The sequence below is a fragment of the Dunckerocampus dactyliophorus genome, chromosome 5 (assembly GCF_027744805.1).
Source record: "Dunckerocampus dactyliophorus isolate RoL2022-P2 chromosome 5, RoL_Ddac_1.1, whole genome shotgun sequence".
NCBI lineage: Eukaryota > Metazoa > Chordata > Actinopteri > Syngnathiformes > Syngnathidae > Dunckerocampus > Dunckerocampus dactyliophorus.
Window position 1 is genome coordinate 18,525,630 of NC_072823.1, and position 23,823 is coordinate 18,549,452.

The window sequence follows — 23,823 nt, forward strand, 5'->3', positions numbered from 1 at the left end:
CAACAGATTTTTGGCTACCTCCTTTCACGTTCCAAGCCATAAAAACACACTTTTTTGTACAATGCTGAAACGTACTCGATGTATGTGCGTTTTAATGGTCTAATAAAATGCATACAACCCCTTGCAATGACTCTGCGCGACTACTGTATGGAGTGTTTAAAGTTAGTTCGGAAAACTCAGAATGACTTGCACCCGTAACTGTTTTAAAGCAATCATTTCACGCTTCACATTATAAAGACTCACTTTCGTAACTGGTCCGTCTCTGCCAAAATTAGTTTTTTTCTCTAATTTTAATAGTTTGCCCAAGGCATCACATTTTAGGCAAATTTCTCATTAACCGAATGTGAGGAATTATGACCCCACTGGAGTCAACATTATTCCACAAGTAGTCACGTTTCATGCAGGCAGTGAGTTTTCTACAATTGCTTTAAACTTAATGAACCACCATCAAAGTGCAGGTTGTGGATTTGTTCAGTCTTCAATTTCTCAACTTCACAATGCACACCAAAGCCTCAATGCCTCAGCAACATGCCTCCTTTATTGGCAGCTGATACGTGAACATTATATTGCCTTAGCGGAAAAAAGCAACCACTGAGGCGTTGCCGGACCTCCAGACCTTTGTGACCAGTGGCGTGTCATCCCTCACTTTGTCATGTTTAACTAAAACCAATCCCCATTCAAAGCAGCATCCATCAGTGTTAGTTGAGAACAATGACAGATTGCTTTTCTGCAGCACTCAAAGCATCTGGATTCTTTCCCTGCTCCCCCTTCTTATTTATGGTAAACAGCCTGAATAACAGCTGGGCAATGGGAATTTACAAGTTGATCAATTGTTTGGTAGCAGCCACGGCGATGCCCCATCACAAACCATCTGCGAGCTAATGTTCATTTACCATGCTAATTTTCCCACCGGCAGCAGCATATCTATTGATTTGTAAGATTTATTCACATTTAGCACGGAATTAATCTCCAGTTTATCAGGTACAACTTTTTTCAGTACAATGACATGCTTTTCACAGTGTATGCTTAATTGTATTAAAAGGGATGGAGTGAAAGTTTTCGGAACACAGGCTCCCAAAGTAGAGCCCATATGGGCCCATTCAAATTGAATTCTCCTCAGGAGTCGTATTTAGTTTCACAGCAGTGTTTATACTGGATACTCTTCGCTTCCTGTTTAAATGACATTGCCTTTGTCTTTCCTGTCAGGTATATGTGCCTGTGGCAGGGTCTTGGTGTTTTGTAGTTTTTGCTCTATAACATGACCCACATGCACAGAGCCCTCAAACAGGTCAGTCATGAGTATTTCTCAACATGTGGACAGCTCACTTGATTGACACTTTTCCAGCACACTATTTAAAATACAGTGGAACCTGAGAGATCAAACACATTCTTTTCCAGAACTTTTGATGATTGTTTTTCATATTTATACCCCTGTAATTAACTGGCAACCAGTCCAGGGTACCTGGACCCCTGCCCGAAGTCAGCTGGAATAGGCTTCAGCTCACCCACGACCCTAATCACGACAAGCGGTATAGAAAATGGATGGATGGATTGATTTTAACCATTAAAAATATTTTATATAAAATTTTTTGGAACATTGACAGACAAAAAAACTGAAATACTGTACCAAAAATATTTTTAGTAACATTAAAGCTACGTTATTACTTAGCAACCTTGACCTTTTGATTTTTCAAAATTTTTTTCTGATACTTTAATAATAATTTCCTTCTTTGGCTCTTGTCATCATTACTGTTTTGCCCATGTGCAAAGGTGTATATACACGCACACACCATAAACGGAAAACATACAAATGAAATGAAATAAATCAAATGCAGACAAATACAGAGAGGTAAGACTGTAAAGAAAATCATTTTCTCCAGTATTTGTTTGAATGGTAATTCAGTATTATTGTTTAGATTCAATTTCCACCAAAATGTACGTAAAATTCAGATTTGGTCAACTGCAGTACCCTTTGAATGGGTAAGCATCCCATTCCCAATCCACCATTAAGGGGGAAAAAAAAATATGTTCAATTTTTTCAGTCAAAATCGATTCATCACTATTTAATTTATAAAAGTTATTCCTTAATCTATGTCCTGTATTCATGTGTACGTTATACAATGTTTCTGTCGGTGTTTTTTGTTTGTATTTATGTATTAATTTGTTCACATAGCCTTAATTTATTACATAGATATTTAGATTCACCGATATATAGAATTTTGGATATATAGTATATATATTATATGTAAGTTCATTATGATATTTATGCAGAGCTGCTGGAAAAGTGAATTTCTCTTGGAGATCTGTTTTTCCACATTTTTCTTCTGTCTTTTCCCCGTTTATTTCAGCACTGCATAAGTTATCTTTTGCTCCACATTTTCTATTCTTTTATCTCACCGTTAGAAAATGGTAACATTTAAACTTCTTGTGTAAACGTGATTATTTGTCAAGGAAACTCGTTAAACATGTCCAAAACCAATAAAACCAGCCCCTCAACATGACCAAAATTGAATGGAAAAAGCGAAATATTTGGGAAGAAGTAAGAGTAATCTAATTCGGCCTACTTTATTTGTCCACCATGTGTCGGTAGCTTTGGGCCAATGTTGGGAAAGGGCGCCATTTACTACGATGCTGCGGGCACCACTACTCACCTCCCCTATTTGCCTTGTCTTCAGCACAAAACACCACTGCTGCTTATTTATAATCCTACGAACCTCAGTGTGTTACTCTTGCCCAGTACTGCCACTCACATCACACGGTGAGGTCACTTCCCTCTGCACCTCCAACCGCTGCTCTTGCATTCCAACATGGCTCTAGGACAGCAGCTCGTCAAAAATCACAAAAGAGGGCCCCAGATCAGAGCCGGAGCTGGACGTGATCCAGGCCCTCACAGCTTGGGCAGCTGGGAGCAGGCTATAATAAGTGGGAAACAATGAGAACTAGTGCGCCTCCCACGCTTTGCACGAGGATGTTGATGTACAATTAAAATTAAATGGTTTCATTGGTTTTCTTTGGACCACACATTGGGAGGAAAAATGCAATGAAAATATGGGCCACATTATGAATAATGTGGCCAGATATTGAGTTATGGTAATTATTTATGCTGAATGCATGTCTTCTGGCTGGAAATGACACAAGAAAAAAAACAGAACACAGAAAAAAATATTTATTTCCCAGACAGTTGTGAGGGAAAACAACCTTTCGACGCATTCCAAGTGATTCTAGTAACTTTTAAAAGTATCTACCACATTCTAATGTAAAACACTGGACATGCATTGAAAAAGAGCGGGAATAATTTTGGACATGGAGCTTTCTATCAAGTACAGTAGATCCCTGCGTTTCCACGTCTACCAGCGAATGGCGAGAATGTGTTAATAATTGATACGTTCATAAAAATGTCTCCTACCCCTCCGAACCCTCCTGCTGGGCTGACGTTCTTCAACCAGTTTTGGATGAACATTTGTAATAAAAGCGATCGTTGGCATTATTAGATTTGATTTAATGCCGGAGCCCTCTCTCTTCAGTTGCCATTGTCCACGAGCAACGGAAGCTAACAAGCTAAATGCTAAATGCGCAATGAAGGTTTAAACCCTAAATATTCTTCACACACTTACTAAACACACTTAAATGATAATGCTCAACAAAACAGATGTATCTGAGTCATGGGCTAGCGCGTCTCTTAGCAACAATGGTGCGTTTTTGGACCGCCATACAAAGTGCGAAAAAACTCAATGAAGGATGAAGGCATAAACATGTAAAAAAGTGGGGCTTTTTTAACAGTGATACATGTATGCTGTAGGTTTTTTTTTTTATTTTTTAGGTATATTATTACGTATTTATGAATTATTGACTCGGTGAATGAGATGTGTTTTCTGTGGAAAAAAATGCTTACCTGTATTTTCTGGGGCAATTTTTTTTTTTCACCAAAAATAAATTGCTGTAGAACAATAATTGTGAAAGTTGTGTATATATAATTTTAATATTTAACATTTAGGGGGAGAGGGTACAATAATTTCCAGCCAGGACGAGAAACTTATCATCAATGTATAACAGTAATTGTGAAAATGAGTATTTTTGTTTAATCTAATTCTAATTAAATGTTTTTGGTTATTTTTATAACCACAAAACATTTTTATTATGGTCATTTCAAGACAGTATAGCTGTTGCTTAAATAAAAATTCATTCACTTTAACTCAAAGTGTGTCCAGGGTATAAATAATATTGGGCTAAACTGTATGTTTAATAGGAAAAAAGTAATCTTCAAAGTCCCGTTTTTGACAAATGTGCAGGACAGAGATAAAGCCAGTATTCATGGCTAACGGGAGGATTTCGGGAGATTTTAAAATAGCTGAAGCTTCAGAAATAAAGAACTATTTGTTCCCTCAATCCATTAGCTTGCTTTGTATGTTTCCGTCGCAATACATTTTTTAGCCCTAATCAAAAACGTGTGTAAATGCAATTTTTTTTCACATGGGGAAAGTAGCTATATTAAAGGCATTCTATTTTAATGAATAATAATGAACAGTTTGCAGTGATATAGGCTGTGGTGGTACTTTAATGGTCCCTTGTAGCCTCTTAAGCCTCTGGTGATAAATCTCATGCAGGCACACTCGTATAACTAAAACCCAAACCTCATTCAACTTCACATCCATCAGTGTTTGGCTGAAAGCGATGACAAAGCACTTTCAATTACACCAGTAACTGACTCTGGAAACAGTTCATAGCGAGGTCCAGCCTGGGAGAGTGAGGGAGGGGAAAAAAAAACACAAGGGGGAGGGCAGAATGGCTGGTAGGGCATCCGTTTGACTCGCTCCCAAATAATAAAAAGGGTGGTGCGACTCAGGGACACAAGGGGTGCCGCCTGCATTGCAGACCCAAGGACAATTCACCTATTTTGTGTGCTGTCACCCCCGTAGTCTGATTTATGGTCGGGACATCCTTCTTATGACCCGTTCGTCAAGCAGCTCACCGCTGTAAGGATACTCTGGTGATTAGAGGCTGAAATATCAAAGCGTCCTCAGTCGGGGCCCTTGTCTAGTACCAGAGGGCCTTGTATGGAGGGGGATGCTCTGTTCGGGAGGCAGAGTGCTGCAGCAGCGTGAGAGAGTCGTTCTTAACCCCCGAGCACCAGGCCAACCAAAGGAGGGCTTTTTGAAAATTCATCAACTGTAAATGCCCCATTTCCAATGTTGCTGTTTTCTTTTCCATTTTCCCCATCTCAGGTTTTTAATTATATTCGGTGGAGTGTTCGCCACTCTCTAAAAGTTAACATGGTGCTGTTTAATTGGAGTGATTTTACTCCATAATTGCGTGATCCTCTCCAGCACTTTTTGGCTCCCACTCTGTTTGGATAAGCAGGCCAATTCCAGAATCTGTCCTCAAAATTAATCAGCATCGCATGTTTGTTATTGAAAAAGGAAATAACCAAGAATCGGCCGCGGATAATGGGTTACTTGATCATCAACAATAACAGCAAAGCCGGCAATGGCGGCAGCAGTCAAGGAAAGGTCTAATTCAGCAATAGATAAATGATAACTTTTCTCTCTTTTAAAATGCTTTCATCCCATAAATGAAAACATTCTGATCCTCCTGAGTCCCTGATCTTTTAAAGCAAGTCTGACTCCAGCCCCCCTGATGAAAGGCCTACACTAACATCAGCAGTCCGGAGCCTTTACTCTCTAACTCCAGGCAATTATGACACAGAGGAGATCTTTGCCTTCTGCACTCCACAACAACAACAACAAGAAAAAAGCCATCCCATTTTGTTTTGTTTTTTTCTATCCCGAGCTGAGTTGTAAAAATAAGGTTGCTCTTCTCACTCGTAATCACCTCATGCCCTTTGCAATAGCAGCAAGAATGTATCGGAACAAGCCACGAGGCAAACCAAATCACTGGTGATTTACAGAATTATAAAGATTTTAATAGCTGCACTGTTTCTCTCTCACATTGCTCTTTATTTCCAGGAGTCAAAGTTTCCTCTATGCCCCGGGCTTTTAAGAAGCAGTAATTGGCCAACAGAGAGACTGTGGATCTCCCAGAGTGATTGAGTGTATTTGTTGCTATGAACTGCAGGGTATCACTCTAAAGATCACAGGTCCAGGTTGTGAGAAACTGCAGCTTAGCAAACACGCTGCTGTTTTCAGCCATTGAAGTCGGACTACTTTTCCATAGTGTTTAGTTTTTTTGTTTAAAGTCTTATAACCTTTCTGTTCAACTCTCCAGTTTTCTCTCTTTTTGCTGATTAGATGTGTTTCGAAATAATTCAGCATAAACAACTGGGCGTTGTCTTTAAAGTAAAGTCATCCTTGAATTAGGGCAGCCTTTGTTGATTTTTTTTTTGGAAAGTGGTGGAATTCTTAAATGTTTGTGCAACAGGTGCATTGTTGCAATCATGTTTACCACGCAGAACATTTACATGCACTAAATATAGGAATTATTGTATGAATCTGGTTTAAACCAGATTCACATGTAAGCAAAATTAGATGGTCTTTGACTTTTTAAGGATCATATTAACGTACCTAAATTACGATTAGAAACCAGTTCCCTCGTGCATGTATGCATTCATCGATCATTGGGGCGAGATTTCTAGGCATGCACCAGTCTCCGACGAGGCTCGGGTGCCACTCTTAACAATGTTAAATCCACAAAAGAAGACAAAGCCAGCCAGAGAGAGGGAGCCAGTTTACACCAACAAAAAGACAAATTAAAGCAGTGGTAGGCAGTACATTTGGGATCTGGGCCTTCAATGTGCCGGACAGAATTTTTTCCCCAAACACAGTGAGAGCCACTATCAAAAAACAGTGCAATACTGACAGTAAATATGTACCACGGCGGGGTAACGGACGTGGTTGCCTGTGTAGAGCAATAGCCTAGCTAGGGATGCGCCATACAGGTGTTTAGAGAGACTGGAACTCCAGCACATTAAGTAAAGTTGCCGGGATCACAGTAAGATTGCCACGACTACAATATTTTACCAGTATAACTCCCCATATCTTTGGATACAGAGTCACCAATGCGGCTGTCTTGGTAGCTTCGAGTACGTTACTAATTTCCACCGTGATCGTCAGGACACAGTTTCTTGTATAAATAGAATAAATAGAACAACTCGTGATTAAATGTTCAGGCAACTTCACACATCTACACTATAACATCATCAAAAGCTATTCACAGCCAGTATAGAAAATGGATGGATGGATGGATGGATGGATTTATCTAATAGCATGACAAAAATATGAAACCTTTTAAGTAAAAATACATCTACTCGCCAGATATTTGTCCTAAGTCAGCCATTGTGGGCCGAATTTATCTTGCTAAACAATTTCGATCAGATCAACCAATCAGGACAGGGGGGCTGCCTCTTTACTATGATCAACGAATGGGGAAACTGGGAGCCTACAAGCTGACATTGAGGCGAATCAGACATTTGACAAACAACAAAAAAAATAGTGTGTATGTGACATGGACCAGCACTCCTGATTCTGAAGGCCCTGGGGAGATTACGGTACATTGATGGCAGCAAATAGAAGCTGAAATAAAAAAATCTAACATACATATACACTACTGTAAGCACTGCAGCTAAGAATTACACTACAAAATGATTATATTAGATAGTTGGGAATAAATATCATTTTTATGGAACAAATACTATTCATTTAATCAAATAGTCAGCTAGCTAATTTTGCAGAGCAAACCCTTATGACGAAGATGTCAAAAAGAAAGAAAGATAAGGAGTACGGTGCAAAACCATGCAGCACGAGAAGTCGCCTTAATGGTAAGAAGTATTTTATTTATTATTGGTTAGCTTCAGTATAACTTTATTAAAAACAATACATTTTAAAATGGTTGGTCGTAAAAATGGCTTCAAAATGGTTGGCTTAAAAATGCACCAATTTAGTTGTATTCAATCAGGGTATTCCATAGGATTTTCTGAAGCTGTGGTGGTGGTCTGCATGGGACTGGCTCTGCTGCGTCTGCATTTTTTAAAATTATTACGACAAATAACAATTTTTATGACTTATTCGTTTAACTTATTTATTTACGTTTTTCAACAACCAGCAGGACATGAACGGAGACCATTGCAAAACTGTTAATTTAAACGCATAGTTGCTGAGAACACTGAAAGTGACTCTAAAATGTTGATCTGCCTTTTGTTACCTGACCTATTTAGCCCAATAGTACTATGTGACTTGTACAAAAGTACACCATTGTGTACTATTTGACACAAACCTAAATTTTATTTGATGCCCGTTTTAGAGAATATGAATACATGGGAAATGAATTGTTCAGTAATATATATTTTTTTGTTCAAAGCAATACAATTAACAAAATAAAATAATTTAAATATAAAAAAAATATAAATAAAAATAAAAAATAAAAACAAGCTAGCTAGCTGCCGAGAGGCAAATTTTGTAAACAAAGATGCCACGAAGTCGAATGAGATTGAAACATCAGCGATCACACACGCTGGCTTTGCCTGTGATGAGCTGTCGTCAATTCTCACGATAATAATGTAGTGAACATCAACACAAGACGCGTACTTTTAGCTGGTCAGACGTGCGTAAGCATGTGCATGTGCGCAAGTGCCAACAAGGCAGACAGGCAATTCCGGTGCATGTTTATCAAAATAAAGGACAGTGAAACATTTTCATGATATTTGAAAATTTTTTCAAACTACTTGTAGTCAATATATGCGTAAATAATATGCTACATATGTACTGTATCTATATAGCATATATAGTATATCCATTCATACAATATATTATTTAACATTGTTTTCAAGTTAAAAAAAAATAATAATTTTTAAGGTGTGGCGGCTTTTAGAAATATCTTTTAAAATATGTGGCTTTCATGGCTCTCTAAGCTGAAAAGGTTCCCGACCCCTGCGTTAGAGCAACTGCGTCTGCGAGTGACAGCTATTGGCATGTATCATTCTTTTCCTCGACCCACACAGCTAAATGATCTGAAATGACACATTGCCCTCTTGCGTGTCGGAAGCACACGGCATTTGGCCCTTCATAGATTGAGAGCGTGCACATTTAAATGGGGACTTCACATTGAAGTGTGAAAACTAGAAAGGCCTAACTATTGGGTGAATCTGGCAGTTTTAATGCATGTAAATGTGCTTTACTGACGTTTGACAATATTCTGTAGGGGCAAAATAAAGCGATGTAGAGCAGAGGTTTGCTTCTGGTCTTGTTATTTAGTCACATTCCACTTTTATAGACGCTACACCAAACAAATAGCCTTTGAAAACATATACCAGTGACATGCGGTCAGGGGAGGCATGGTGAGGGGAAAAAAAAATAATATTTGTCTATTGAACTGTATTATAAATGTATTTTCTGTATGATTCCAATCGTTTTTAACATTGTCCTTAATAAAAATTGCTGAAAATTGCACAATTCCGGATCAAATACATGGCAGAACCTAAAATGCGCCATGGTGAGGGTGCCTTCTCAGCTTAGTGTCCAATCCCCACCTACCGTGTGGGTGCACGCTGAGTTAAATCATGGCGCCTGCAAGTTTGTGTTTATCAGCATGTCGCCAATAATGTTGCTGAACATACGTTCTACAGCCTGTGTAATGTCTTTAATGTAAGTGTGACATCATTATTCTCGATAATCGGTCAATAAAATACACAAAAATGTCATACAAGACGCACTTGCAGTTCTGATGCTTCCTGAAAGGTTCAAGCGTGCGTGAGCTGGAAGGTCCTTGTCACTGCCGTCCTTCCGGTGAGGGAAAAAAAGTGTTATAACAAGGGATGAGTGAGTACACCATCTGTATCTGTATCTGTTCACCTATGTAAATGATCTGTATCCATATCTGTACTCAGAGTGGTAGAGGCATAAACCCGGAAGTGGTTGTGGTTGAACTGAAAAAGTGGATGGAGCTTAAATTGGTACATTATTTTAAGTCTGAAATTGATCTGGATTAATCAGAAGTTGCTATATGTATTGTTTATTATTCATCTATATGTGTGCTGTGTATGTGTGTAAGTGATCTGTAAGACTTTATTATTTAAATATTTTTTAATGATCTGTGTGAAGTTGGTGATTCATGCAAACATCCAGTGATGGCAAACAGGGAAATAATCTGTCAGTCTTGTTCACTGCAGTTTTCTCAAAAGCACCACATTCAGTACTATGAGCAAAGTTTTCCAGTTGACTTAATATCCCCAGCCAAATTAGAAGCAAGCAGACCGGAAAAAAAGAAAAACACCGGCAGTGACTGACACAACACAAGCCGTTTACAGCTCTGTTTTGTCAAATGCATCACGTACGCAACAGAACAAGTCTACTATCCATCCATCCATCCATCCATCCATCCATCCATCCATCCATCTTCTATGCCGCTTATCCTCACTAGGGTCGCGGGTATGCTAGAGCCTATCCCAGCTGACTTTGAGCGAGAGGCGGGGTACACCCTGGACTGGTCGCCAGCCAATCGCAGACAAGTCTACCAACTAACTTGAAATATCATACAAACCGAAATAGAGAACGTGAGTTGGAGGCGAGCCAAGGAAGCAGAGTAACTGTCTGTGTGTTAAAGAGTGAGAGGCATGCCTCCTCTCACTGACTGCGAGTCTGTCTAGGGAGGGGCGGTCGCTGTGTGTGACTGGCCAATCACAGAGCGTGAAGAGTGAATACATAAGTAGTTACCCAATGAGTATTTTCCTTCATCATGATTACAGATAATAATGACCTGTATTCGTTTCATGCTCGTACTCTGCAAATATGCATTATCTGTAATGAATACTAGTCTAAAACGATCAGGCTCATCCCTAGTTTTAACTTGAAATACACAAACAACAGTGCTGGCTAGAGCTACATTTACAAACATTTACAAAAAAACAACAAACATTTACAAAAACAATTTAAAAAAATGGGACTGTCCTGAAACAATTTGAAAACATGTTTTTAACCAAAGTGAATTAGTTTGTACTTTTTTTGGAATATCCTTTTAATGAACTACCTGTATTAACATTTTAAAATACTCTAAAGGAGCCAGTGCCTCACCCGCCATGGTCTTCACCGCACGTCACTGATATACTTTATATGCCGCATTTTCCGGACTATAATCACACTTTTTTTCATGGTTTGGCTGGTCCTGCGACTTGTACTCCGGAGCGACTTATGTATGTTTTTTTTCACACTGACAGCTGTGAGAGGGTGCTCTATGCTTGTGTGCCAGTGTTATATAGTATGTGTCATGTTGTTGCACTTCAATGCCTCTAGATGGCACTAATGTGCTAGGCATCAGTAGAGTATGTCTGTTGTATGGAGGAGCTGTTCGACATCGACAAGATGTTGACGCTTGCTCTGAAATAAAGCCACCCAAACAAGATAGGTTTTTCTCTTTGTAGTTGATATATGAAATATCACAGCCAGTATCTGCTACTCCTTTACAGGCGATACGAGAGCGATGATGTCACCGACCCACCACAGCCACATTGCAGACATGTGACCATTTTTGCTGTTTTTTAAAAATTTTATTTGGTTTCTGCAGTGATGCAGTGACAAATTAGCCACGGTGTGCAGATGGCCCCTGGGCCACAATTTGGGCACCTCTACTTTTGTGGATCTTTGTGGGGTTTGTGGTTTGTGGCGTCGGCTCTATGAGCAAGCTACAAATCTATTTGGCCTGTTGGACCAGTGTCGTGGGCGAGTGAAGTGATGGTGGTTGAGGGGAGAGGGAACAGTCCTAATGAACAGTTTTTTGGAGGTGCGTATTTATGGAGATATATTTGTGCCTTTAATTTTAACGTAGCATAGCCTGATTTGAGCCACAACGTACAATAATTAATGTTGCATAAGTAGGCACATTGCTGTGTGCTGACACTCGCTCTCCTTTGGTCTTGTTGCGAGAACCATCAAACAGGGCTTTGAAATTAAACTTTCCATTCAAAATACCCTTTTTTGTCCATTTCTTCTCAATATTTGTTCCCGCTTGTAGCTTCATATCCACTGCTACGTTTCCTCAAACTACGGTGTGGGGCGAGACTCAAGCAGGACGTGTGCACGTTAATTACGCGTTAAAAAAATAGTCCCGTTAATGGAAACATCAGTTAATGCGTTGACAGCCCTAATTTATAGTTTTGCTGGAAAGTTCTCCTGACATTAATCAAGACTGACAGTTTAAACTCCTCATAAAGGCTGTAACATTTCACTGCCCACACCCGCTGAACAACTTTCCTGTTAGAAGTGGTTAGAACAACAAGCATGGCGGTAGCTAAGCTAAACCCACAAGGGAGGCATAATCGACTTTGACTCTTAACCGGTGGTCTCCTTGTTAGCGTCGCTGTGTGTCAGAACTGCCAGTGCAGGTAGATCAGACGCCACTTAGGCTTTTTAGCTTCAGTGGCTTTTGGAAAGAAACAACCGTGAACTGCGTACAGGCCGAGCCCACATCCCCACACCCTTTCAGCCTGACAGCCGCTCAATGGCAAGTGTCTGCCAGCATGCCGGGGGGTGGGAGGTGAGCTGCCAAGGAGCCGGAGATAGAGATGATTACCACATCCCTCTCCCTCTCGGTCTGCTCGCTGCAAGCTGATACCTACTAACAAAGTCCTGTGAGCATGTTAGAAGCCACCGAGTGAGACTTGGAGTGTGTGCTAGGGAGGGAAGAGGATATGTCTAGCAGCGTCCAAATAAGTTAGGATTAATGGCATTTCAATCTTGAAGGATTTACTTGGGGTGATGTCACAACACTCACTACTAATGTGTGCAAGTTTCCTTTTTTTTTCTTACAAATGTCCAAAACTTGAATGTTTGTCTGCAAATCATTGAAGACCTTAACACCAATCACTTAAAACTGACTTTCCTCTTAAGTACAGAATGAATACAGTACAGTTTCAAATGTCATTTAAAAAAAATTAATCTCCCACTGGGAAGCTTCGGAGACTCGCATTTAGCTGAAATTAAGAAGGAAAAAACATGACAGCTGACATTTATTTTTCTAATTGCTGCGGAGGGAAGGACCTGCAATGGGGAAGAAGAGTACCTTGCATCATCACTAAAATTTCGCTGTGCTTAATTACAGGTATTTTGGAAGAAACCTTTTTTCATGACTGGCATTTTTTAAAGCGTAAACATTATCATCATCATAACCATCCCAGCATGAAACATCAGTCTGCTTTTTTTATGTCAAATACATTAAAACTGACTGCAAATGTGGATTTTTTTTAAAAAGCCAATTAAAGCCATATTTTTTCAAATATGTATTTGGAAATATGAAAATAATGCTGATAATTATCCTAAAATATTTTCTAGGCATATCTTTTAGGCACGCAAACAGTGAGGATGTAGTAATTATTTTGAAAAGGCCAACTTGCAAGCAACAGCAAAACAGAGGTTAGAAGATGGTCACGAGTAACTTTTTTTCTCCCCTAGTCCATTTAAAATCCATTTAAAATATTAAACTAATCATCAAATTAATCAGTTGTAAAATTAATGAATCATGATTAATGACCATTTGCCACAATGTGTAAACTATGCCTATTTTTGCTGCATTTTATGCACAGAAAGATAAATGACAGGACACAATTATATCTACAGTATTTGTAAATGTTAACAGCTCCAAATTAACTGGAAGTTCAAATCAAGCTAAAAGATGCCATCCATGTCTGAATATGTATTTGCCTAACGCTAGTCTATGTAATAGATTATATACTGTACATACTTTATTAATCTCCAAGAGAAATTAAGGGCTTGCACTTGTACTTGTATGTTATATATACTGTATAATAATAGTAGCAGAATCTCACTTTAATTGTGTTACTATGGGGTTGTGTTCAGTGACACCACGTAACTTAAGTTGAATTCACATGTTTTGAGTGTAGATGCATTTTCTTGGATTTCCGAGAATTCTTAAATGCAACAAATTGTGCTTCCACAGTCGAGCGATAAGAATATCCACTTACTGTTTTTCTTTGTCTTTCTGCTTATTTAGACCACACATGAGCATTGTTGTGATTGTGTCTTGACGTTGTGATTTTCGGGAATGTCCATGAATGCAACTCGTTGTCATCTTGTGACAATGAGGAAGTGTCGTTCACAGGATGAGCAGACTTGAGACGTTTTTGTGAGTTGGATGATACATATATGGTCTTGCAATTTCACACAGGCCAATGTAGGTTTGGATTATTTTTCTGCTTTAATAATAAAACGTTTCTTTTAAAAACTGCATTTTCTGTTCAGTTCTGTATGTACTGTATACGCGGAATGAAGTGCACTACTTTTTTGCTGCCAACAGAGGCGCTGTTGGTTCATTCTCAAGTAGTTTGCTGTCTGAAGACGAACAAGAATGTTTACGTATCATCTGATTTTTAAATGACAACAACAAACAAGTATTTCCTGACATCTAAAATAAATGTTATATTAAAAAAATAATAATCAATTGCCCGTTACTTTTTTAAATTGCCCCTCCCTACATGAAAACAATGTAACTTTGCTGAGCCACAAGATAGTATTTGTCTAAATCAATTTAAAGAAGGGAGACAATGGAAACAAACCTAAGTGCTGGTTGGAACCAACCCCACAAGACTCGCAGTAAGAAACCACCGAGCCTAAAAAGCACTTTATTAGCCAGCAGGGGGGAGGGTCAGGAGGCACAGCCCTATCATTGATTGAGGTTGGAGGATGCATCCACAGCTGCACTTTCTCTAAATTTCTAAGAGTAAATATGCACCTTTGAAGTGGGGGGTGCCTAGGAGCACTCCTCTGCACAGATTGTGTGGGTTTCTGTGGGGAGCTGTAGTTACGGGAAAGATCAATGGGTAGGGCATTAGGCGGGGGGGAAGAGTACACCGCACTGTCCAGCCCTCCAGCCTACAGAGCCTCTCCACAACTCATGCATTGGCCACAGTGTATTCTTGTGGGGCTGCAGGCACTTTCATTCTCAGCTGCAAAATGGTTGCAAAACATATTGTGAAGAAAAAGATGAAATACTTTTATGAACTTTTAATATTACTAAACTCTACCTATCATTTTTGCATCTCATAGACTAACATCCGGATATATTGTTACGCATATTTTTACCAGCTACAAAGGTGTATTCAAGCCACACACACACACACACACACACACACACACACCGAAATATTCTACAAGTCCAAATATGACAATAAAAACTTAAGTCCTAGTCATTTTAGAAGATAAATGCGTGTTAGCGAGCATTCATAATTCATCCACATCACAGATTGATTAGACAGCATGATTATTGCACAGGTGTGCCTTAGGTTGGCCACCATAAAAGATCACTCCAAAATATGCAGATTGACTGTATTGGTGCAGCCTGGGGGGTCCGAAAACCAGTCAGTATCTGGTGTTACCACCATTTGCCTAAAATACCGTATACACCGATCCAGAGCATCGCAAACATGCTCAATGGATGTTATGTCCAGTGAGTGTCCTGTCCTGTGTTGTGGCTAGAGTGGCCCATAGTGGCGGTGGGGTTAGGGAATGGGCAGGCGTATGTTATGGACAATGAAAAGTGTGTTTTATTGATTGCATTTTGAATGCACAGATATTATGGTAATGGTTTAATTTTATTTGAACATGCATGCAAGTTACAATGGAATACATCGCATAATTCAATTACGAGCAGGAGTAGGAAGAAGCAAAGCGTATTTAATCCTACCCCCCATCCGTTCCACATCTTGTACAGTACATTTTATTCACTTCCTGTATTCCATGTGATTTTTTAAGTATATAGAATAATGATAAGGTAATAGAACATTATGATGTCATTGTTAAGATTTTTTTCACAATAAATATAATAATCAGTATAATAATAAATAAATAAATAATAATAAATAGAGACAAGCATAACAAAACATGTTCAAGACTCTTCTGTCTCGTATTTTGCAAACATCAAAAAAACATGTGTTTTTAGCGTTATTCTGGCATACAAGTGTTTCAAGTTCAGTTTTTCCCTAAGATCATATTTCTCCTCTCTTGTAGGTAAGTACATTTTTGGGTAGCAGGTTATTGTTAACTTTATGCATTATCTTAGCGGTAGCAAGTGAAGATTGCTTTGATCGTTATTACCCCATATCTCCACACAATTAGTAAGATATGGTAATACCAGAGAACAGTAAAGAGTGTGGAGAGATTTATAGCATTATTTTAGTTTTACTAAAGTTCAAGGATAATCTGTTAGGGTTGAACCATGAACATTCCAGTCCCAATTCCATTGACTTACTTCCATTCCCGTATCCCTCGATTCCGATCCTTTTAAGAGGTAGTGTCATGAAAACCATGAGGTTGCGCCCTGCGATTGGTTGGCGACCTGTCCAGGGTGTACCCTGCCTCTCGCCCAAAGTCAGCTGGGATAGGCTCCAGCATACCCCCGCAACCCTAGTGAGGACAAGCAGCATAAAAAATGGATGGATGGATGGATAAATGAGGGTGCTAACCAGACTTCTTTTTGGATTAAATGTCTTAGCTTATCCATGTTTTTTTTTATTACAATTAATTATTCGAACTTTACTATGAATTTCTCACAGGGCTATTTGTAATCGGTATATAAATATCAAACATCAATGTTAGGAGGTTTCTACAGAACTACACTTTTGCAAAATATCTTTCTTTTTGAAAACCTCAGGTGTGCGTGCTTCTGCGTTGACAAGTGCTGCTTGGGATTGTGCGGTGAAGGCAGGCTGTCCATCCAGAGAGGGTCCATGGAAGGTGGGGAAGTGTGGAGAGGGGGAAAGGAGCCTCCAGCTGCTCGGGAATGGTACCTGGAGACCAGCCAGAGCAGCTAGGTGTTCCGCCTGGAGCACGCCCAGCGAGGCTCCAGGGGAGGTGAGAATATCTAGTAGGGAAGTGGGCTTCATGCAGCCGGGGAAATGGTGCATGGACCCTGGACAGAATGCAGGCTATTTCTTCCAGTCGTTGGACTGGGCATCGAAACAAGGTATTCAAATTTTAAAAATTGAACAATCTCGGGAGACTCGTAATGTTTAGTCCAGGTTCCCAACGATGCTCAAGACTTGATGCCCAACCCTAACAGAGATACACTGCATGTTGCAGCATGATAATGCACGGTCCCATGTTGCAAGGACCTGTACACAATTCCTGGAAGCTGAAAACATCCCAGTACTTGCATGGCCAGACATTTTACCCACTGAGCATATACTGTCAGTGGCGGACTTGCCATTAGGCAAACACAGGCAATTGCCTGGGTCTCCAAGATATCCAGGGGTCCCCAAACGTCTCATAAAAACTGATTACTGTTTTAGTCTTAATTCACGTTCTTAAAACTACATCAAAAAACTACATGCTTGATCTGTCATGGTTGCTTCATGCTTTCCCCATCCGTTGTCATGCTATGGACTATTCCTTGTTACTGCGCATGTGAAGATTGATTCTAGAAGACGGGAGCGAAATTTGTTGCCGCGGTTTGGAGAAAACTGATGCGAAGTTACGCCAGTGGAGTGTGGAAGAATCGAAGGCGAGAGGGAAACTTTTTTTTGTTTTTTTTAATCAAAATTACCATAGGTACACAGCTAGAGGCTTGTGACCGCAGCACAGCCAAGAAGAATGCAGTAGTTTTAGGGATCAAGCTGAGAGTGACGCTTTTCATCAGAAAAATTTAATTTATTAAAGCGCTAGACTACATGAAATGTTGCTTAATGGTGATAAAGATGATCAACATTAATATAAAAATGGTTAAAATCGGCATATAAACATGGCAATGTACAGTACCTAGCAACTTAAGCAGATTTCAAAAACAGGAAAAAAAAGTGGCCCAAAGTACATATCTTTTGTAAAAATTTAAACTTAAAATAAATGAAATAACTTTTGTCAGTGCAGTACAAGGATGTGGAGGACCCAATGGCTGGGTTTGCCTTGGGCCCCCAAATGACTAAATACGCCCATACGATATACTGTATGGCTTTAGGGGCAAATGATACTGACTGGTTATACACCAGATACTGACTGGATTTCTGATCATCTTGGGCCGCCGACTTGAGTTCAAAAGTTGGAAGCAACTAACATTTTTGCAGCAGACTCCTAAAAACAGTAGCGTGCTCCTGTCATATAGAAAGCTATATAGCAGGGCCTTGCATTGGCTTTATGTACAAAATATGAAACATATACAGTATGATGCTCCCGCAAAAAATGATTATGTTGAATAGCCTGACATGACATTCATCTACCTTGTAATGTTACATATGTCAGTAATTACTAGTAATTACTGAGACACAGAAAAGGGATAAGATTAAATAAGCTCTGCTTGTACTCCTTTTAGGACATGTTGAATTGTACAAGCGTAAACATGATGTTTCTCAACGGAACTTCTTAAGTCCAAATAAAACCATATATGACCAATGTTACTATTTAATCATAGCAGTGTGGGCCTAATACTCCTTAGCAATAAGCAAGCAAATACAGTAGGAAAAAAAAAGTGTTTCGGGAAGACTCTAACCGACCGGGAAACTCTGTGTTTTCTAAAAGCATGGAAAAACCCATATGGTGCCCATTGTGTGGCTGTAGTGTATCAGTTGTGGCAGGCTGTAAGTGCATTAGCCTAGTGCTGAACACACATCTTCCATATTGTGGTCTGTGAAGCCTTTTGTGGTAGAGACACTTCAAGATGATGCTTGTCTGCTTGTGGTTTGCACAAAGTGATTTTAAAAGCCCCTTTCCTCTTCCTGATACACGTCTGTTGAGGAATACAATTTGTTAGTTTGTATTCAATTTTAATTGTTAAAGTTGGTGGTGATGGGTCGACTTACTGTGTCAAGGTTAATATAGTCCAGTAAACGTTGTGCCCTGAGATAACGTCGACATGTATCATCACCGCAGAGTGCGTCAAAGTGTAGCGCCTCAGCACTGTGAGGTGTTGCCTAGCGTTTGCTCCAGCGGGCTGGGAGATGCAGCCAAAGGGAGTTAGCATTTACAAGCCCTGTCACACTGCACAAAACACAGTGTCAGTCAAGTGCAGCAGCCTGCGTGGCATCTCTTGTCATTAATGTAGACAATGACATCCCCCGACAGAATGTTTATTTCAGTTGCCAATCCAAGTCCACTGTATAGCTTTTCCCCATTCATTTCTGATGATACAATTTGCCGCAGCTTGGGGGGTGGTGGGTCAGTCAGCTGATTTTTTTTTTTCTTACCACCATCTGCTTGTCAGGTGTCAAAGTTAAATTTATATGACAAATTTCAGGAAGCATCCCCAGTTTATGCTGGCGTGAAAAGGACCTCCAACAAATTTTTTTTACATACTTCGACTCTTGCGTTTTACTCATTCACAGTCCCATTTTTCTTTCTTAAGGATTCTTAATTTCCTTGCATGGACACACACATTTATTCACCTGAGACACACTTCAGGTCAGGGTTTCTAAATTTTCAGCTCAAATGAAAAATGTACTAAAAACCTACTAAAATACCGGTCAAAAGTCTGGAGACATTTTCTCTTTCAGTAGCATGAAAAAGTGGTGCTCAACATCATGTTTGACCAAACAAACTAATGATGAATAGCATAACATGCATTCATCACATTATCACATCAAACATAGAAAATCCCCATGCGTTGTTCTGCATGATAATCAGTAACCGAAGGTGGAAGGAGTTCCATCTGTAAGATTTTGGCTTTGGAACTCGAGAGTCACTGTTTGAGTCCCACTGCTAATAATAATAAATTGCAATTAGCAGATAAAAATTAACGGATTTTGAGACCTGACCCTGAGTTTGTGAAACGCTGCTTAGACCTGAAAAATCTAATCAGCTCCAACAGTAGATCAGCTAGACCAGTGGTTCCCAAACATTCATGTACCCCTTCAGACATTTGGCCAGAAACCATATACCACCTACTCCTGCACACTTTAAAAAAACAAAACTTAACTTGAAATATTGAACTTAATTAATTGGTTCATTGATTTTATAATAATTCCAGGTCAAAAATGTGTATTTTGCATGGTGACATTTTAATCAAGTTTGACATGAGCACTGATAAATAGATGAGTAATCATCCTTCATATCTTTTATTCCAGATTGGCATCCTTCTGTTTGAATTGATTGAATTTGAGCTTCATTTTTTTTTTTTTTGTCCACTCACGAGGGCCATGGTTTAAGTCTGCATATTCATATAATACCAAATTGAAGGGGAAACCTTAACAATCATGATAAAGCAGTATTTGAAGTACAAAAGTACAAATGTGCCATGCGGGGATTGGAGCACCAATATACTGTAAATGAAATATTCAAGATTAAAGACTCTTAATGCACAAAATAATCATCAAACATACTTTTCATTTTTATTCACGTAGCCCGTATGACAGTTGGCGTACCCCACTTTGGGAACCTCGGAGCTAGACCAAGAGGATGACCTTTTTAGGGTTTCTGAAAAAATAAAAATATGTATTCATTTATCAATATTTTTTATTGTGGTTTGCATGACTGCACTGCGCTGCATCATACTGCAGTATTAACCGCTCCATACTACAACCAATGAATATCTATTTAACACTGTCAGTCAGGACAAAGTTTTTATGGTAATAGCAATAGTAATGCTTCAGTTTATTTTGAACATGCTTAAAAAGTTTTAAGTTCATTACATTTACACATGCAAAATTCATATCCCAAAAAGGAGTAGGAAGAAGCAGAGCTGATTTAATCCGACCTCTTCTCCCTGTCTCAGCAATTACTGATAGTTTGTTCAGTTCCTGTGTTTAAATGTTATCATTTTCTAATAAGGAGAGAAATGAATAGACAATGTGTTAGCATTGATGGATAGCTCATGCAGTGATGAAACGAAGGGGGGAAAAAAGTGTTCAGAAATAAAAATACTAAGATGTCTAAATAAATAAGCACATTAATAATAGCAGAAAAAAAGTAATTAATGCATAAATACATAGAAAGTAAAATACATTAAAGGAGATAAATAATATGCAAGTTGGATAAATAAGGGCGGCAGTGGCTCAGGAGGTGTAGAGCTGGTCATCCAGAAACTGGAAGGTTGGCGGTTCGATCCTCGCTCCCTCCACCCAATCACTGTCGTTGTGTCCCTGGGCAAGACATTTGACCCACCTTGCCTCCAGTGCTGCCCACACTTGTGCATGGATGTGAACGAGTGTTTGGTGGTGGTCGGAGAGGCCGTAGGCGCGAATTGGCGGGCAGGTTTTCGTTAGACTACCCCAGGGCAGCTGTACAGATGTACAGTAGATTACCACCACCGGTGTGTGACTGAGTGAATGAATAATGGGTTTGCTTCATTGTGAAGCGCTTTGGGTGCCTTGAAAAGTGCTATAAAAAATTGAATCCATTAGTATTATTATTATTATTAAATAAATACAGGAGTGAAAACCTGACAGAAACATTGTATTGTATAATGTATGAATAAATGCAGGATATTGATGAAGCTATAACTTATTGAATAATGATGGATGATTGAATTTCCGGGTAAACGATATCAGACAGTGGTTCTCAGCATTCTTTCTCTTCCATATACCTTGTGAACACTCATATTAGTATTTTTTTTTTCCTTTGCTCACTCCATTCAATGATTTCACTCCACATGTTGATATGATAATGGTTTGTAGCACTGTGCTAAAAATGCAGTGGATCTCCTAAAATTGTACCTAATTTTGTAGCTTTTAAGGGTATTCTAGGTGGAGGAAAAATACAAAGATTATAAACTTATATTAAAGGATATTTCACTCTCTTTTTCAGCATTCTATACTGAATTCCCTGAAGTTGACCAGGGAAGTTCCACAAAAGACGCTTCGACAAAAAAGGTAGGAACAGCGTCGCTATAGAATACACAAAGGACTGTATGTTTCTATATGTAACAGCGACGGATGATGGGTTCATGAAGAGTATGGGGCTATCTTTAGAGGATTGATTTCCCATACTGCCACACAGTTGGCTACATTTATATTCCATGCCTGTGGCTCCATGACCCCCGGTTCTCCTTTGATGTGGCAGGCAGAAGCACAAACCAGGATGATGCCGAGGGAGAGTAGGCTGAGAAAAAGCAAGAGGTGAAGCAGTGTACAATGGTGGGGGGGTGAGGTGGTAGTGGGAGGGAGAGGGGGATTCTGACCGTGCAGGTTGTCTTGGCATGCTAAAAAGGCCGGTACAAGTTTGCAGGGTGCCGCGTCACCAACCAATGAAGCCATCATCTGAGGGATCTGTGAGAGTTTGCTGTGGGTGGGCAGAAAAGAAGCCAGGCTAAAGCAAATGGATGGCTTGATGGCGGGAGGGTGGGGTTGAGAGAGGGCATGGCGGTGGCGCGAGCTGATAGAGACGTCAGCATCGCTTCAGTAATCTCACGACGGCAGGCCGCCGCGAGGGGCCATCAGGGGCCCATGAGAGTGGAGGCATGATAGAGTGGACCACCCCGACAATGCTAGCATGGGGCGGTGGCCAGTATGGACAAATCAAAGCGGGAAGAAGTAATTTTTGCGAAATTACAGAAATCTCCATGGAAATTAGCATGAAACGCTTTCTAATCTCTTGCTTTTCACCGTGGACGATAGGGGTCAGCGCTTCAAGTTCTCCAGCCATGCTGTCTTTTTCTCCTCTCGCCCCATCCCTAATTTCATTATTCCCTCTTGATTTTTTTTTTTTTTATGTATACTCATTTTTCCCCAAGTAGCCCAACCCGCCCCTCATATCCTTCAACCATTCATTCGATTGAACTCTTTTCATTGTCCACAATTAAATGTTTAGATTTCAAAGGCAAATCAAGGCAGAGCCAAGACTTGCCCTCCAAGTGACACGGGATCAAGCTGCTGGGTGCTTTGCAGCCTTAGACGCAGAGGGTGGATCCCCCCAAAGATTTATCCCTTGTGCCCTTCTTTTGGTCCTGCTGCTGTCTGTCAGAGTTCAGGATGGTGTTGAAATGAATGGGAGGAGTGCGGCACCCCTAGGTGTGACCATGCGCTTATTGGTAATCAGCAGCATTTACAGCAATACAATAACACCCTAAGCCGTGCTTATTCTCCAACACAATCGAGCTCCGTTCCAACAATATGGGACAAAATGCGCTGAAAGAAAATGCTTGTGGAACACCATTGTTGCTATACATGCCAAATTTTATAAATGGCTCTGCGGTGTGCTTGAGCCTTTTCATACTCAATTTGGCATTTAATGCAGTTTGATGTGATGTGCAGGGAGTCTATTCATTATAAAGCAGATCAATGCACATCATGAAGTATTTCACGTCAGCTTTTTAATAAAAAACAAAGTCCTTTTGTTTTTATGACACTTATAATCACTCTGGCTTAGAGTGTGAATGTATTAAATTTTTTTGCAGTGCAGTGGCTTTAAGCTTATATCTCCAGATTTATATTGTCACTATATTATTACATCATCAATTCATATTAACAGAATGTTATTACAGTTTCTATTATATTTTTCCCCCTCACGTTTTGCGTCCATCGCAACAGAGCGTTGTTGTCTGCCACGGTCAGATTCATCATCGTCTCATATTGTAGCACACAAACTGAGCCGTCCCTGCTCTGCACAAAGATTTTAAAACATTTTTATTATGCTCGTGGAAATTTCAGTACTGGACCGATTACAAAACCTTATTTAGATGGGAAACCACATTTTTACAAACAAATAAACACATTAAGAAACTGAATACAAAAAGTGATTTAATCCCACAATAAATATGTACATTTTTTGCTTTTTATTTTATTTTATGTAGCTAGGCAGATGTGTTTTTGAAAACTTCCTTCACTGCTAAGAGAATAACCCAAAAAATTACAAATATCTTTTTATATCTTTTATCAATTAATTTGGGTTATTTCAAAGTAGCATGTTGTGTGTGTGTGTGTGTATATATGGATATACAGTATATATTTAT

General features: G+C 39.5%; 1 protein-coding gene across 1 annotated transcript in view; it reads left to right on the forward strand.

Annotated features, from left to right (window-relative positions):
• Positions 1–12,221: 12,221 nt before the first annotated feature.
• LOC129181106 (uncharacterized) overlaps positions 12,222–23,823 on the forward strand; it is a 69,692-nt gene continuing 58,090 nt past the window's right edge. Inside the window, exons 1-4 of the mRNA XM_054775816.1 lie at positions 12,222–12,227; positions 12,296–12,477; positions 16,631–16,805; positions 21,681–21,745. Coding sequence (XP_054631791.1) covers positions 12,222–12,227; positions 12,296–12,477; positions 16,631–16,805; positions 21,681–21,745 — 428 coding nt within the window. The remainder of the gene's footprint in view (positions 12,228–12,295; positions 12,478–16,630; positions 16,806–21,680; positions 21,746–23,823) is intronic.